Below are 17,914 nucleotides of genomic sequence, written 5' to 3' on the forward strand. Positions count from 1 at the left end.
GTCCTGCTGACTGGGGGTGATAAGCACAATGGTTTTTCAAAGAAATCCCAAAAAATCTCCCAAGCTGATGTATTGTCTGGTTTACGAAATGTGTTCCATTGTCACTATAGATTCTTTCCGGTATGCCAAATCTAGGAATGATTTCTTTCACTAAGGCTTTTGCTACTGTTGCTGCATCCGGATTCCTGGTTGGAAAAGCTTCCACCCATTTTGAAAACATATCTATGATCACTAAACAGTATTTTTTCCCTTCACATTTATTCAGTTCTATGAAATCCATACAAATAGTATGGAACGGATAGGGTGGTGTTGGAAAGCTCCCTCGCTTCGGTTTAAATGCTCCCTGTGCATGATGTTTGCTACAAATATGACATGTTGCACAACATTTTTGTGTATAATTCGTAAATCCGTATGTTTGGAATGTTTTGTTAACTAACTGTACCATCCCCCCTGTTGAGACATGGCTCTGCCCATGACTCAACAAAGCTGCATATCTAAATAAATTAGATGGCAATATTGGTTTTTTCTCCTTGGAGATGTACAGTCCCTCTTCAAGGATTGCTCCTCGTTTATCCACTTCTGCTTTTGTGGTTTTGTGGCTAATGTCTGCATTGTTTTTAACAGTGGTAAAGCTAGAGTCTCAGAAGGTTGTAGTTCTTCATTTAAAACACAGTTTCTAGGTCTGAGGCAGCTTGCTTTGCAGCTGCATCAGCCCCGGCATTCCCTTTTGAAATTCTATCTTGTTGCTTGGTATGGGCTGCACATTTACAGATAGCTATTCTAGTGGGTAACTGAATAGAATCTAACAGGTTCAAAATCAATTGTGCATGGTTAATCGGTTTGCCAGTAGATGTTATCATTCCCCTGTTTTTCCACTGTTGTGCAAAGACATGCACTGTAGAGAAAGCATACTGACTGTCAGTATATATGTTAACACATTTGTCTTTCGCTAGAGTGCAAGCACGTGTCAAAGCTATCAATTCTGCTGCTTGAGCTGACAGGTTATGTTGCAGGGGTTGTGCTTCTATGATTTCGTTATCAGTCACTACTGCATAACCCACTAGGTTCTTTCCTGTAGGACCTCGTCTACAGGACCCATCCACATAAAATGTCACCTCTGCATCGGCTAAAGGCACATCAGTAAGATCTTGTCTAGGTGTGGTTATTTGTTCCATTTCCTGCAGGCAACTGTGCGGTGTGCCATCTACAGGAATCGGAAGTAATGTCGATGGATTTAATGTCGTGCATCGTTCAATTGTCATATGGGGTTGACTCAATAGTATGGTCATACAAGAAAGGTGTCTGGCAGGGGATAAAAATGCTATTTTTTCTTGCAGTAAAATTATCGCAACTGCATGAGGTACTCTCAACGTGAGAGGATGAAACAATACCACTGAGGCCGAAGCTTGCACTGCCATAGCTGCTGCGACAACTGCCTGTACACAGGGTGGTAATGATCGTGCCACCGGATCTAACTGTGATGAATAGTAAGCTATGGGGCGTTGCTTGCCGCCATGTTGTTGCGTCAGTACTGACGTCATATATCCCCGCCTACAATCTACAGTTTGGAAAAATCTCTTATGGTAATTTGGAAGCCCTAAAACTAACGATGAAACTATCAGTTGTTTTAGTCTGCAAAAGGCTGCTTCTGCTTCCGGTGTCCAATGTAGTGTTTCTTGTGCTGCCATTGGTGCTTTAAATATTAAATCAGCCAATGGAGCCGTTTCTAAAGCATAATTCGGTATCCAACTTCGACAAAAATTAGTCATTCCCAAGAAGGACATCATTTCCTTTTTGGTAGTTGGTCTAGGTGCTTGTAAGATTGCTGTTTTCCTGTCTTCATCTAATGTTCTACCTTCTTTGGATATCACATATCCCAGGTATTTAACCTGTTCTTTCCAAAGTTGCAATTTATGTTTATTCACTTTATGCCCTTGCTCAGCTAAGAATTTCAACAATGCTATTGTGTCTTCCCTACATTGCTGCTGGGTAGGAGCTGCAAGCAAGATGTCATCTACATAAAGTAGTACTTGGCTGCCCCCTGGTGGAGAAAACCCCGCCAGGTTGCTAGCCATCTCTTGTGCGAATATTGTTGGACTTTCACTATATCCCTGTGGTAGTCGGGTGTACGTATACCTTTTGCCCTGAAATGTGAATGCAAACCAATGCTGGCTGTCAGGGTGGATAGGTATTGAAAAAAATGCATTGCTAATATCTACTACGGTGAAATATTTTTGTTGCGGCTTCAAATCATTTAACAAGGTATGCGGGTCTGGCACCGTAGGTGCCCTTGGTATTACCGCATCATTCACAGCCTGTAAATCTTGTACCATCCGCCATTCCCCATTTGCTTTTTTAACAGGAAATAGAGGAGTATTACATGGTGAATCCAAGGATTCTACCAGTATCCCTTTCTTAAGTAATGCCATTATGATAGGTTTGATTCCTTGTTCTGCATCCTTGCTCAAAGGGTATTGTCTTTTCCTTGGTCTAAAGGCCGATTTTGGTGTAATAACTACTGGCCCTGCTGTTCGAATAAGTCCTACATCTGATTTCCCTGTTGACCAAAGAACATTTGGTATTTTACTCAAAGCTTTTCTTCTTCTTCTATCAAGAACGCCAGTCAGCTGTCTTCACTCTGTTGTAAGTGCACAGCTGGGCGTGCTTATGCTAACCAATTCAGTTTTTGTTTTTGTACTCCTAAGTCCGATAACTCTAAGTCAGTTAGTTTCTCCCATTTTGTCACTTTGTCACCCAAGTCTACCCACCTAACATTCCTGTTTTTGGTTAGGCTAACATGCGGTAGTTTATTGGATTTGTACAATTCCAAGAACTCCTGAGGCAATGAACAACTCACTACACTATTGCCCTCAGTGTCCCAGTATAGAGTCCGTAGTATTAGTCTATTTGCGGGATTCCTGAACAATTTTTGTTCATATTCTTTATCAGGTCCTGATGTGCTACAATAATATAGGGTACAATGTAACAAATGTTGCTGATCAACATCGAGGGGAAGCACCTTGCTGGTAGCTACATTCATCAGTTCCTTGGTCACTGCCCCTGGACCGGTTGTAACCAGATCCTGGCTGTACCAATAATAGGCCTCACCCTCTGATCGTACTACAAAAGTATCAGTTTGTCTCTGTGCCTCCATACCGTTCATGGTAGGGACTACTGCTATGCCAAAAAGTTGCATAAGATCTCTTCCTAATAAGTTCATGGGGCATTTGGCAGAAAGTACTATTTTACTTCTCTGGGTTATACCCGAGATGGGGTCAGTTATTGCTATATCATGGGAAAGTGGTTCCCTGTACAGCTGTCCGTTTGCTGCTTTCACTAATATGTAATCGGGTGACTCAGAATGTTCCGGTAACTTTGAAGGGTGTATCAAAGTTCGTGATGCTCCTGAATCACACAAAAATTTGACTTCTCTCCCTTCCACCAGAAGTGTAACTTCCGGTTTAGTGTCTGCTAAATAGAGCTCCAAGCTCAGTAGCGCCAAGTCCAAAACTTCACTTTCCCCAACTTCTACATCCGGTTGCATGTCATTTGTTTCTTCTAAGATATTTACATTATTCCCCTGCTCATTAGTCTCTCCTAATGACTGCCGAGCAGTATAACTGCCATCTAGTCAATCCTCATCATCCTTATCCTTTTTTTCCACAGGTGCCTTGCTCCTGCAATCCCTTGCCAAATGTCCCTTCTTACCGCAATTGAAGCACTCACCTCTTTTTTTCCTGTCCTCATAAACTTCTGAGTTTCTGTCAGAACGTTTGTTACCCTGAGTATTTCGCTTACCCTTTTTGGCTGTTTGTACTACAAAAACTTCCGCACCATCTTCAGCTGTGAAGACTTGCGTTTTCTTTTTCTTTTTACTGTTAAAATGTTTTTCGGCATGTCTAGCATATTCTAACAAGGCTTGAAGCCTACTCGTTCGGTGATCTATCATATGCTTCGTAACGAAGCTATTGATAGGGGCAATACAACCTTTTAAAAATGCATTCTTCAACTGCTGTTCATATGAGCTATCATTCTTTTGATTTTCAGGAATAGTCATACCACTATGGTTATTAAAACATTCTAATAATCTACCATAGTATGCGTCTACTGTTTCATTATCTTGTTGTACGCATTGGTTAATACAAGTCCAATCTGCCCTAGGTTTCCACTTTTCAGTAATGCGGTCTGTAAGACCCTTCAATCTAGTATCTAGTTCTGCGTCACTATGTGGGAGTGGCCTGAGTTGCGCGTCACGGGCATTCCAGGTACCACAAATCATATGCCAGTCCGGACCCAAAATTTGTCTAACTACTCTTTCTACCTCTTCCCCATTCAGGTGATAACTCAATCTCATACCTTGTAAATCTTGTAAAAATTTCTCAAAGTTAATTTTTGGATGGGGAATTCCCTCTGTAGCTTTCCGGATGTCTTCCGGTGTCCACGGTCTATACACTAAGAGAGTTGAGGCCTGGCCCTCCTGTCCTGCCTGTGGGTTTGGTACTTCAATTAATGGACAGATTTCCTCACTCTCATCTAATGAATTTCCGCTTGGTTGAACATCTATAAATGTTTGACGTGTTCGGGATCTAGTTCCGATAGGTTCTCTTACAAATGGTTGTCTTAATATCCCTGTTGTCTCCGGATAACGTGGGGGGGGTCCAGCCCGCCCCCGCTTCATATTCTAAGTAAGGCATCGGAGGAGGTGGTAGGGGAGGGACCGATGCTACTATTGTATTATTATCCTCTTTGTCTAAAAATAATGCTTTCGCATTTTTATTTTTCTGTTCCCTTCGGTTCACTTCCTCAATCCACCTATGTGCTTGAGGAACACCCAACTGTTGTTGTTTTTTTGCCTGACCTTCTCGTCAGATTTTAACTGTTTCAAAAGTTTTACTAATGATATTTTATCTAATTTACCATCAAAGTCATACTTATTAACCCAATTTGAAAAATATCTCACATTATCTGCTCTTTGCAATTGCATATACTTTGCATCTTCTGTTAGGGGCGGGTCACGTGACCCTTTAGTGCATTCATTTCCCATGTCTCTGAAAGAAAAAAAGAACTGTTACGTAACCCTTTCTCTTGTACCACGTGGTATCTTATTCCCCGTATCCACAGTAGTGTCTAGAATAACTGTTTTACTTTGCTTTGTTTATTTCCTGATCTATGACTCAAGATACAATACTTCGACTACCTCTCTCCCTGCTATCACAAACCTTAGCAATAGCACAGTGTAACCTGGTCCCTGATCTAAAACAAAAACAAAGAGAGGAATTCTGCTTACCCGAGCCTCCCGCTTACTGTTCGGAAACTTCTTTTAGGATCCAGTTTTCCGCTTTTCGGCCACAGATCAGACAAGTGGACAGCCTCTTTAGATACGACAATTCAGTCGGAGGTCTTTCCTTCTCCTGCGCAGGTTTTGGTGCCACCTATATACTCTGACCTGCAGCTTACCAAGGGAATTCCGGCACGATTAGGACCAAAATGTTAAATAAATTTGTTAAAGTCAGACTGTAAAATTCATCTGGCATTAAAAAATAATGACAGTCAATAGCAAACAGTAATGCAGGAAAACTCAAGTATCTAAAACTCTAAAACTCTAATACTCTAATGTACATTAGGAGGCAAAAAACCATACACAAACTTGTACAGAATTTTGTCTGATTTTATTGGTGCAACATATACCATTTTTATATGTTTTACAATCAGCTTTTGCCCACCTCACTGACGTGGTCAGTGACAGGGTCTTTACATCATAGTAACTTATGAAAAAGTGCTGAGATGGTGTTTTTCAAAAATCTTTTTCCCATGAGAATATTACAGCCTTGCAAGCACCTGGTCAGTCACAATGTCCTTCCGAGGATGTAGCCAATTCAAGGCTCTTAGATTAGTTCGAATACAATGGGTGCATGTCTTCTTTAATGCTTCTCTTTGTCTCTTTTCTTGTTTACCAGCTGGACATTATCTCTGATAGTGCACAAGGCTATTCTTCTGGTGGAAGCAGGAAAAGATACACATGCAGACAGATTTATTATTTTCTAACTTTGCAAAATAATCTTTACTGACAGACATGAGCCAGGCCGCGCTTGAACGCTGCCAAGGCCAAATTTCTAATTACACTGCAGCTTATGCTTCAAGCAATAATATGCGAGTTTATTTCTACTATTATTCTAGTAAAACAGAATTAAATGCATTACATATCATACTATTTTCAGCCTTTGTTCCCTATATAGATTTGAGCACATTTATTCCTGTCTAAAGCACACATTTCTCTATATATCTGACCACACAACTTATATATGTTTGAATGTTTGAATACACATTTTCCTAAGCAGCATATATGTAAATATATTTTTCTAGGCAGCACATATGTGAATATATATATTTTTCTAACACCTGGCTAAATAAAAACATAGCTAACTCAGAAGTTCTCCCTACCGGCTACAGTATCATTAGACAAGACAGACCACTTCATAAAGGGGGTGGAACTGTCTTACTGTACAAGTTCAACTTAACTGTCCGTCAATTACCAAACTTCTACCCCTCCCCCAATAATTGGGACATACTTATCTCACAAATTCAACTTCACCCTAAAAAGGTCATCACCACAATTGTGATCTATATTCCACCTGGTAATACACCTGCTAGCCTTGAAGACTTCTTATCCTGGTGTTTCTTCCACATACTCACAAGAAACACTTATTCTGGGGTACTTTATCTTAGATTGGTTCACCTGTATATCAGAACCACCAAGTAATCTAATAAATTTCCATGACTACCAGCAGCTAGTCCAAATTCCAACTAGACATGATAAAAAATCTAAAAGGAAATCCATCCTTGACTGGGTCCTAACTAACAACCGCACATTGTACCCTCACACCGGCAGTCTCCCAGACACCTTAAGTGACCACAACATAATATACTTTATACGTAGTAGAACAAGCATATGCAAAACCACTAATTATATATCCACTAGAAACACAAAAAAATTCTCTCCTGAGGTCCTTAAAACTTTACTCTGTAATTGTGACTGGACCCCCCTAAAAACCCTCCCACTTGACCAAGCTGTAGCATATTTCAATAAAATATTTCTACAACACCTAGACACTGTCGCTCTATTGCGTAAAATCAAGGTTAGAACCTCTACAAACCCCTGGCTCAGTAAAGAAACTAAACAAATCCTCAAGTCCAGAGACACTGCCTGGCTTTACTATAAAAAAAACAAAGAAACACAACTAAGTATGAAGAACTGCGCAACCATGCAAAAAAAATGCGCTAGGCTGGACAAAAATTCCTACTACACAACATTACAAACTAAATACCACCACAACCCACAAAAATTTTGGAAAAATGTAAACCAGCTACTAAAATCCACCCAAAAGGCTACCCCCAAACTAACCACCCCTGACACTAAAGTTCCCATCGAAACACAATTCATCTCCCACTTTTTGAACTCAATTCTATCCTTAGTATCACAGGACAGTTCCTTCCTCACTATCCCCCCCAACACAAATAACACTAATACAAGCTTTACCCTGAAAACAGTTTCCACCACTTCAATCAAAAGCATGCTCTCCAAACTAAAAACCTCATCAACAGCAGCCGACCTACTCCCCAGCTATTTCTTGAAACTGACAGCAGATGCCTTGCTATCCCAGTCTCCACTCTCATAAACAGATCAATTGTTGAAAACTATGTGCCCAAACTCCGGAAAATATCCTATGTTACACCCATACATAAAGGCAGGACCTCCACTGAACTTAATAACTACAGACCCATTGCTTTACTCTCCCCCCTGGCCAAAATCCTAGGAAAATGCATCCATACCCAGATGCTAAACTAGACAGCAACATCCTGTCACCTACTCAGTATGGTTTCAGACCTGCCCATAGTACGACTACAGCCCTCCTCTGCTTCACAGACACAGTAAACCGTCGCAAAAATGAAGGCCTACAAGTGTCAACTCTTTTTTGGATATGTCCAAAGCATTTGACACAGTCTCACACCAAATCCTGCTAAACAAACTAAACCAGTATCATCTATCAAATTCCACTCTTACCTGGTTCCAAAGCTACTTAACTGACCGGTACCAAGCTGTGAAATGGGAAAATTCTCTCTCTCTCCTCAGCTGTTCATAACTATAGGAATCCCACAGGGTTCTATCTTAGGACCACTACTATTCACAATCTTCACAAATGACCTCCATACCTCCACACAGCATGCATCTATAATTCAATATACAGATGACACTACCTTAATCTGTGCTGCACAAAACATTCCCACCCTCCTGCAAACAACTCAGCTAGCATTATCTGACGTTGAAAACTACCTTACCAAAGCCCAACTTATCCTCAATCCAAAGAAAACTCATCTTATGATTATAACCAGTTGTAACAAAAACACTAACAGTCAATTCACTATCTACTCCACAAATGCTACTCCAATTGCTCCAGTGGCACAGGCTAAGCTATTTGGATAACCATAGACTCCCACCTAAAATTTGATAGTCATCTCAACTAAACTATTAGAAAAAGTACATGCCAAACTGGGGTCAGTCTACCATATCAAACCATTGTTTACCAACAATACAAGATCAACCATTGCTCGCTCCCAACTTCTATCCACCATACTCTATGCATCTCCCATTCTGACTAATCTCAACAAAACTGAACTAAGCAAAATCGAAGCCTGCTATAACAGAATTGCCCGCTTTGCTGTAAATTGCTCATATAGAACTCATCACTTGTACTGCTTTGAGACAGCTCCACTTGCTTGAACTGCCCAACTTCCTAACCTACAATCAGCTCTGCCTCTGTCATTCTATCTATTACCTTCCCAATAAGTGTCCTGCCTTCAAAAACCTAGTACGTCATCACTCAGCCAAAAGGCCTCTTAGATCATCAAGCAAACTACTACTACTAGAAGTCACCAACAGTTACAATAGCTTTGGAGATGCACTATATAGTAGTTCAGTGGCTAAAAACTGGAACTCTGTCCCTACTAGCATTCAAAATACATCATCCAAAGCTTCCTTTAAAGACCACATCAGGCAACATCTCAAGCAAAGTTAGTAGTGCCATGATTGCTCCCCAGGCTAGTGAAAGCAGATAACATATACATGCTAAATCTAGAGCACTTGATAATAGTTTTCAATCTGACAAACACTGGCTAATCTACAATGTATGTACTGTACCTGTGTACTATGTATGTATTCTACTGATGTTCCAAATTTCAGCTATACACCACAAATCTATTAATTACCTTTATTTTTAAAATTTATATTTTTTGTTTGTTCTCTCCACTGTAATTGTTTATGTGCCGCATACCACTGTAAAAACATGTCTCTTGTAATTTGTGTGTATACTGATCATGTCTAAATAACTAAATGTGTCTGTAATTTTTCTTTGTGGAGCTTTTCTCCCCAGGCCTCTGCTGAAAAAGGGCCTTTTCGGCTCAGTCAGACACCCCCGGTTAACAAATATAAAATAAAAAAAAATAAATAAATAAATAAATAAATAAATTCATGAAGTTTCAACATTTATTTCTGGGCTTCCAAGTGACTTTTGCTTTTGGACTACTAATTTCTGTTTTAATATTTATTTATTGTATTTGTTGATCAGGTTAGTCTTGATAAAGTGTGACCCCTTTTCAGCAGAGGTCCTTGGAGAAAAGTTTCAGAAAAATTACAACATTACATACAGAACATAATAAACAGAGATATACAAGTAATCAACAAATATACAAAATTTAATCAGAGTATCATTAATTAATAGCCTCACGTAAAGAGCTATGAAATGTATTTGGAAATTAACTTGGAAGTAGAGAAAAGGAGGAAATTAAAAATTTGTATTAAGAGGTGGGAGAGAAAATGTTTTAGAATAGGTAGAAGAAAGGGATGGAGGTGTAAAGGACAAGGAGGAGAATTTGGAGCAATACTTGAGGATAAAGTGCTTGGAAAGAATAGGAGAAAGTAAGGGGTAGGACTTTTATCATGCAAGAGCTGTGCATGCATAAAGCCAGAATTAGTTATCTTCTAGTTTGTACTTTAAAAGAATTGGTGTTTCCTGTTTTTTAGAGTGAGAAGCAGGTAATTCCAAGTTCTGGCCAGAAAGGAAGAGTACAGAGAGTCTCCAGCAGATTTGTTAGATTTTTAATAGTTAGTAACATTTTGTCAATGGATCTCAGCTGTCTGTTGGGTTAAACAGTTGGAGGATATTTTTGCAAAACTAGGGTATTTGCCTAGTAATATATGAGTTTGTGGGAACTGACAAGTTGGGAATGTTTTAGGTAATGCCTTAACTCTAACAATTGAAGTTGTTAAGGGCAAACAGTGATGTGCCCTGTAATGATTCGAGAGAAAAATTTCCACCTTATTATAGCACTGTTCCAAGAGTGAAAGTTTAGTGGATTGTAGGTTAATCAAGATGGAACCAATGTAAAGTAGTGCAGGGATGGAAATGATTGCCAAGTATTTTTTCTGGCATTATCTGTGAGGTAATGTTTGACTCTGTAGAATACACCTAGTTTTTGGTAGGTGCTTTTACTGCTTGTTTTATGTGATCCAGTTATAAGCCTTCATCTATAGTGTCTCCAAGAAGCTTTGCACGACTTACTAGCTCTATGCTGGTGGTGTTACAAGAAGTAGTTCTGAAATTATTTTTGTAGTCCATTGAATGCTTTGAGATAAATAGGATTATTTTTTTATGGGTAGGGAGTGTTTAGAGGAGAATTTTTTTTTTATTTCCACAATAAATAGTTTTTATATACTAGATCTTATACAGTTAATGATAAGGAATCTTTGTATATGCTTAGTTTATTAATTATATATTTATTTAATAATATGTGTTTGAGAAGCATCAGTAAATCTAGGAGGAGGAAGGATAAATTTGAATGCCGAAATCATTGCACTATACATAAATTTCAGTAGTTGAGAGGTATGGTGTGGATGTTGATATTGAAAATGATCATAGTTAAGACCTTCACAATATTAAAGCCCAGCTTACATTTGTGCCATTCTGCAAGCCTTTGTTAAAAAATGTCAGTGTTGCTGCTTCATTATGGAACATCAGCTACAGAAAAGAGAAGCTTCAAGTCTGTTTGAGAAAACTGCAAACCTGTGTAAGGATAAAGCACAATTTTATGTTGCTGAAATGGCTTGTGACTTAGCTGTGAGATCTGACAAGCTTCAGTGCCCAGATGGACATTGGAAATGCTTGAGTAGTAAGTTTTGGTAGAGGAGTTATGTAACATGCTGCTGCACTGAAGTTTTTCCAAGGCTGCTTTTAGCACATACTCACCACTAAAACTACTGCTGAGTGGGATAACATTTTTTGGCTGCAGTTCTTCAAATCATTGACTCCACTTTGATTGTTGATCACTTAGGGAAATGTACCTGTTGGGGATGATTCCTCCTTGACACCAATATGCTTCTGTTAATGTAAATTAAACAATACAAAAATCAGCCAGCAACTGAATGTGCCAAAAACAAAAGAAAGACTATAAGAAGGATCAGATTAGAATGAAAGAAATGTGGAAAAGACATAGATACTGTGTCAAGTACAGAGATCTCCAAGAACAATGTTGTGTCGATCAGTATTTGATGCAGGAATGGTTAGGAAGAGATGAACTGAAACCAAAAGATGAAAGGTTAATAATGACGTCCAAGAATAGTGTACTGTGTAAACATTGGTTTACAAAGTCTATTGAACATATGGAGAAAAATAGGCAAATGCAGGTTTTGTAAAAGAGAACTGGAAGCAGTTGCACTTCTTGTTGCTGGGTGTGATACACTCACAGCAGAGGGCCTGTATACTGATAGACACAATAATGTGGCAAGATTGTTGCCCTGGAGATTGTGCAGACACTACAATTGAAGTAGGTGAGAAGCAGTGAAAACATGACCTACAAAACATTTTAGAAAATGCTGAAATTTATATCACACGGGATCACCCACTACTATCTGTTGAAAAATTAAATGTGAGAGAACTAGATGTAGTGGTCCAGGAAAAAAGACAAACGTAGCATTGATCATTGAAATTGTTGCACAGTGATTACAGTGTCTTATGCATAGAGAGACACAAAGTCATGAAATATCAGAATTTGCAAGCAGAAATGAGAGCACTGTGGAAGAACACCAAGACTATTCCAATACCAGCAGGAGTAACTGGTCTCATAAAATAAATTTACAGTCACTCCTATTTAGACATGCTATCAATGCATGTAACTCCATATGAATTATAGGAGGCAGTTCTGGGCCCATTGCAGGTGCTGTGAAGAGCACTTTTGGCTAACATCAAAGATTGAAACAATACTAATTTCATGAACTGTAATCATACTCTGACTTAGGAATGGGTCCATTCCTCATGATGGTGTTATAAACCCAAAAGACATGGAGAAATTAAACTGAATATTATATTCATAAAGTGTTATAAAATATTCTAAAAGCTAAGCATCACAAGAGTGAAGAAAGACGGTCTTACTAATGGGATGACTGCAAATAAGAGTACAGAAAATAGACAAAAGGGAGCTGAAATTGACTGGAGGAAATTAGCGAAGGAGCCAAAGTACTTGGAGCAAATTTGGAATGCAGCAGGGCAGTGTTGGAGGACAGAAATGTGAAAAATGTGATCAACAAAATGAGGAGGTACAGTAATAAAGAAAACTTTGAATATTTATTGCGCAATAGTTTTATGTGGTGGGAATTGCTTCACTTGCTTTTTAAAATGAAAAAAGAGGGTTGCCAGAGTTTGTAAATGAAAAACAAGTAATATCATACTGACGTGCTGTGATAGAAGAATTGTTCTGTTGTGCTAATGTAATAGAAATTATAAAAAATGAGTAACGTGTTTTATTAAATGCGTTTATGTATTTATAATTCTGACAGTTCAGTAGCATTCTTGGTATCCTCTACATTTTAAATGGATGCCTTATTTATGGAGTAATTAGTAGCACTGAAGCTGTCTGTACTCCCCTCTATAAGTTCAGACAGACGCTGAAAAGAGAATCATTATGCAAGGGAGGAAGTAGTTTTGACACATGCTGTGATTTTGCAACACAGCAGAGTATTAAATAAGAGTCAAGGACTAGGCAGTTCATAAATCATGATCAGGAAGATAAGTGATGAGCTGATATTTTGTGAAATGGAAATAAATCTTTCTCTGGTATCATGTCATGTCACACCATAGTAAACGCTAATGTCACTTGTGTAGTGCATCAGTACAATAACACTGGTACAATATAATGACAGTTGGACATCAGTGACATTAGCACAACAGAGGTGTTGTATTACTAAAGCATTCTGACATTATTATTATTGAAGCAGTGCATTGAAGGGTTTACACCTCCAAAGATGATGACATAAGTGAAAGGATCATTTAAATGAGAATTCTGTTTCTTGTAACCACAGTTATAAAATACAACAAAGATGCATTGTATCATTCTGAAAAGTCAGAAATGTGAGAAATCATGCATTGTATAGCCTAAAATGGCTTTTAATGAATTTGTCACTTGTACATTCTGCATTTTCAGAACTCTAATAAATATGAAAGCATAATGCATTCTTCCTCAAATAGTGTAAATACGTTCAAAGGAAGCCATCATATTATTGCCCAAATGTTATGATTTAAAAAAAAGTTATTAGCTATATGTTACTGAATTAAATTAAGAATATATTTATATTTGTTTAATTGCAGCATTCTTCATTTTATCAGCTTCTACGAGCAGGATGGCCTGTAAGTATTCCCTATAACTTTACTTAATATCAAGCATGTTAAAATAAGTGTAAAGTACAAATACCTCTTTTAATAAAGTGCTGTAAATAAGTCTTTTTGCATAAATAATTGCTTACTCACCTTGGGAAGGAGCTTTACAGGAACTATGTCTGGGGAGAACTGTGAAGAAAAAAGCAGTTAACTTAAATAATCAGCAGTTCATCATATTCAGATGAAATACATTCATAGCAGCTTGATGTGACTGGGTTGTTGTACCTTTCTAGGAGATGTTAGGAAGAATGTGATCTGCTCTATCCATATGAATGTCCCTGAGCTGCTTGAGGGAGGTAACTTATCTCCGAACAGAGCCAGACATGATTTTGGGAATCTCTCCTGTTGAAAGACACAAGAGCCATCACAGGTGGATAAGAGGTTGTCCAAAATGAGGATTACATCAAGCTGTAAGAGGGACACACTGCTTCTAAACAATGTTTATGCTGTCCTGGCACAGACTCGTACCTCTGTGGAGCCATCAACAATGGACACCAAGAAGAATACTAGGATCTTTCATAGTAGGGGTGAACATGACCACCTTGTGAAAGAAATGCCTCCTGCTGGGGAATTTCTTACTTAGGAGGTTAGGTATAAAGGTATGACATAAGGAGGGAGGTAAGATGATTGCCTGGCTCTGTGGTAAGGAGAGGCTGGATGATGCTAGTCTTCAGTCTCTCAAAAGCAGGTATATTAGACAGAAACTATATTCCATTATACTTAATGGGCTAACAGTCTGTTTGGGAGAGAAGTCAAAGCAGTTTTAAAGGTATTTCAGGATTCTAGAACCAATTTTTGACAAGTTGCACTTGTATGCTGAGCTGCTTTGTCTTTGACATAACTAAGACTAAGGTCCCATATGTCATGGGTTCTGCATATGGTTGAATAGCTGCTGTGTAATGCAAAGCTTTAGTTTTTTTTTTGTTCCATGGGAGCCACTGGGAATAATCGTGGCCTACTTGGACCAGATGGTCTGCAGTTATCCTGGAGGGGGCTTAAGATTTAATGTTGTGTTTAAATATTTGATTATTATGCATTTGAAATAGGCAAGTGTGACGGCATCTGGAAATCCTGTGATTTTTCACCCATAACATGGGCTTTGAACAGGTTATGAACAGCTTGTGTTTGTTGCATAGATATCAAGAAATTTCCCCCCAAATTTGAGAGCTGTAAAATGAAATGAATAGTGGCCACCACAGAAGAATGTTGATTGTTGCAAACAATTTTAAAATGTGTCATGCTTGACTCAGCCCTTTTTAAGGTCAAATGAAGTGCGAAGGCTAAATGAAGCACTTAACGGGTTTTAAAGCTGTTTCTATTCACAGTGCTCATCTGTGTTGGCCACTGATGCATGTTAATAATCTAGCCAATATCAGAAGGTGCTAACAAGCCTGTCTTTTTATTGATTTTTGAGTGTAATTGTGGTGCTCCATGCACTAATCATTGTTGTATGTGAGTTGAACTGGCTTCATCCCAGCTGAATGGAGGACAGCCACTGTCATCCCTCTACACAAAGGTGGAGCATCCACTGACCCAGGCAATTATAGGCTCATCAGCCTAACTAGTCTGGTCTGCAAGGCCATGGAATGCATTATCATGGAACTTATAAACAAGGACATTGTCAACCTCCAAACGCTTAACCCTACACAGTTTGATTTTGTCAAAGGAAGATCATGCCTATTAAACTTGGTCAACTTCTTTGAAACAAGTCACTAAAGCCATGGACGAGGGGACCTAGCATACCACATGCAATAGGGCTGGAGTGGTTCCATGAAGTTTTATTAGAAGTGAAATATTTAAAATCTGACTACATTAATTTGATTTTGGAATTTATGGATATTATTCTTAAGAACAATTTCATGTATTTTAATGGAGAGTATTATAAACAAGAACAGGGTGTTGCGATGGGGACGGCCTGTGCCCCCTTGCATGCCAACTCTGCACTATATTTTTGGAAAAGGGAGTTTATTTTTAACACCAAATGGTTTAGGTATATTTCTTTTTACACCCAATACGTGGATGACATCTGCCTTTGTTGGCAGGGCCCAGGAGATGAACTCATGGAATTTTTAAGTTATATTAACACCACCACCGATTTTTTTAAATTCACTTAACTTCATCTTTAAGTACTATTAATTACTTGGATGTGACCTTGTGTAAGGATTTTAAGAATAATTGTTTTCAGTCAAGAATATTTTGGAAACAGATGTTTTCTAATTCATACTTGCACTACGATAGTGGCCACCCCTTCTCTCAGAAGAAAGGGCTAGTGAAGGGGCAATTAATTAGAGCCTCATATATGTGTAGTGACGAAGTTGAGTTCCTTAGGGAAGTGGAATTTATCACAGAACTGTTTATTCAGAGAAAGTACACAGGGCTGCTTATTGATGGTTTGGTTAAGGAAGTGACAAAAGATTGTGATAAGTTTAACCTTTTGTTAGGTTTATGGAAGGTTACCATGATTAATCAGGACAACTCCAATGAGAAGTATAATGCTGCTTTTATACATACTTATTCGGCAGCATCATTGGAGGCTGAGAATATTAAGAAATATTGGGAGATACTGATGATGAATGAGGAGACAAAAAGTTTTATTCCAGCAATTCCCACATTTTTAAGAAGAAGGGACATGAATTTGAAGGAATTGTTTGAAAAAGGAGAGAGTACCTATTTGGCAAGTAACAGAAGGTTAGACACATTTAAGTGCGGGTCCTGTAATCAATGTGGGTATATGCTGGATAAGTCAGAAATGTATTTACCAGCTAGGAATTACATTTTGAAAGCCCTTGGACACTGTAATTGTAACACAGTTGAGGTGGTTTACTTGGTGGTGTGCGAAACATGTTGGAGTTTTTATATTGGAAAGACCGGGAGATGTTTGAAAAGGAGAGTGTATGAACACATATATGACATCGCTAAGGAAAAGGAAACTAACGCACTTTATAAACATTCTAAGAATTGTAGTAACATTAAATTAACATTTTTTGTGGTAGAACAAGTGGCTCATGATCCTCGGGGGGGGGGGGGGGGTGTTGGGAGGCTAGATTAGAGTATCAAGAGATATTCTGGCAGATTAAACTAGATGCAGGAAAACCCCTGGGATTAAATGACCATATCAGCATTAATAGTGTGCTAAGATTGAGGGCTGCTAAATTATGATCATATAACAACAGTAATGCGTACACACACCTTTTAATATTTTTAATTCATAGATATAAATGTTGCATATATATATATTCATATGTTTTAATTTTATGTTACATTTTTTGATTCATTGTATGTATACAAGTTTTTTAGCGCAGTAGTGCTTTAAAGATGGGAGGTAGGTTAGATTAGTAAGTGTTGTTTATTGGATGATGGCAAGCTGCTGGTAATATATATATGGTTGACTCTGTAAGTTTTAAAATTGTTCTGAGGAAGCCTGTGATTGCTACAGGTGAATGCACTTAACCATTAGATTTTGTTGTGTATTGGGGCATTATTGGATTTTGCAGAAGTTGCAATAAACTGTTTCTGCCTTGCTGTGGATTTTCAAATTGTATTGTCTAGCTAAAGCCTTTGACACTATTCCCTACTTGGGCATAATAGATAAACTCTTCCAGCTAAGCATCAACCCATATGTTACCAGATGAGTAGCTAACTAGCTCACTGATAGAACCCATTCAGTCAAAGTAGGTGAAGCAACCTCTTGTAGTAGACCCGTAATGAGCGGTGTACCCTAAGGATTAGTCTTGGGGCCTCTACTGTTTGGGGATATACTTTTCTGAGGTGCAAGCCAAAACCAGTGGTCTATGGCTGACCAAGTTTGCAGATGACTGCAAGCTGGACACTGCCTTAAATCCCCCTAGTGATGTGAACATCCTCCAAGGGCCTTACCCAAACTAATGACTGGTGCCAGAAGCATGGCCTCAAACTGAATGCCAAGAAATGCATCATTATCCCCTTTGGGGAAATGTCATTTCCACTAATTATCACATTAATAACAATGTACTAAGCGTGCAATCAGTCATAAAGGGACTTGGGCACCCAGGTTGATAGCAACCTGACTTTTGACTACCAAGTTGGCTCCATTGTACGGAAGGCTTTCTACATGGCCCTCCTCATAAATAAGGGTATTTCATCCAGGAACAAGGAGGTTATAACATCTCTGT

General features: G+C 38.6%; 1 protein-coding gene across 1 annotated transcript in view; it reads left to right on the forward strand.

Annotated features, from left to right (window-relative positions):
* Positions 1–17,914, forward strand: part of LOC122790647 (collagen alpha-1(IX) chain-like) — a 530,662-nt gene that overhangs the window by 152,233 nt on the left and 360,515 nt on the right. The window contains exon 2 of the mRNA XM_044058171.1: positions 13,695–13,733. Coding sequence (XP_043914106.1) covers positions 13,695–13,733 — 39 coding nt within the window. The remainder of the gene's footprint in view (positions 1–13,694; positions 13,734–17,914) is intronic.

This window comes from Protopterus annectens, chromosome 16.part0 (genome assembly GCF_019279795.1).
Source record: "Protopterus annectens isolate FY-2018-M chromosome 16.part0, PAN1.0, whole genome shotgun sequence".
NCBI lineage: Eukaryota > Metazoa > Chordata > Ceratodontiformes > Protopteridae > Protopterus > Protopterus annectens.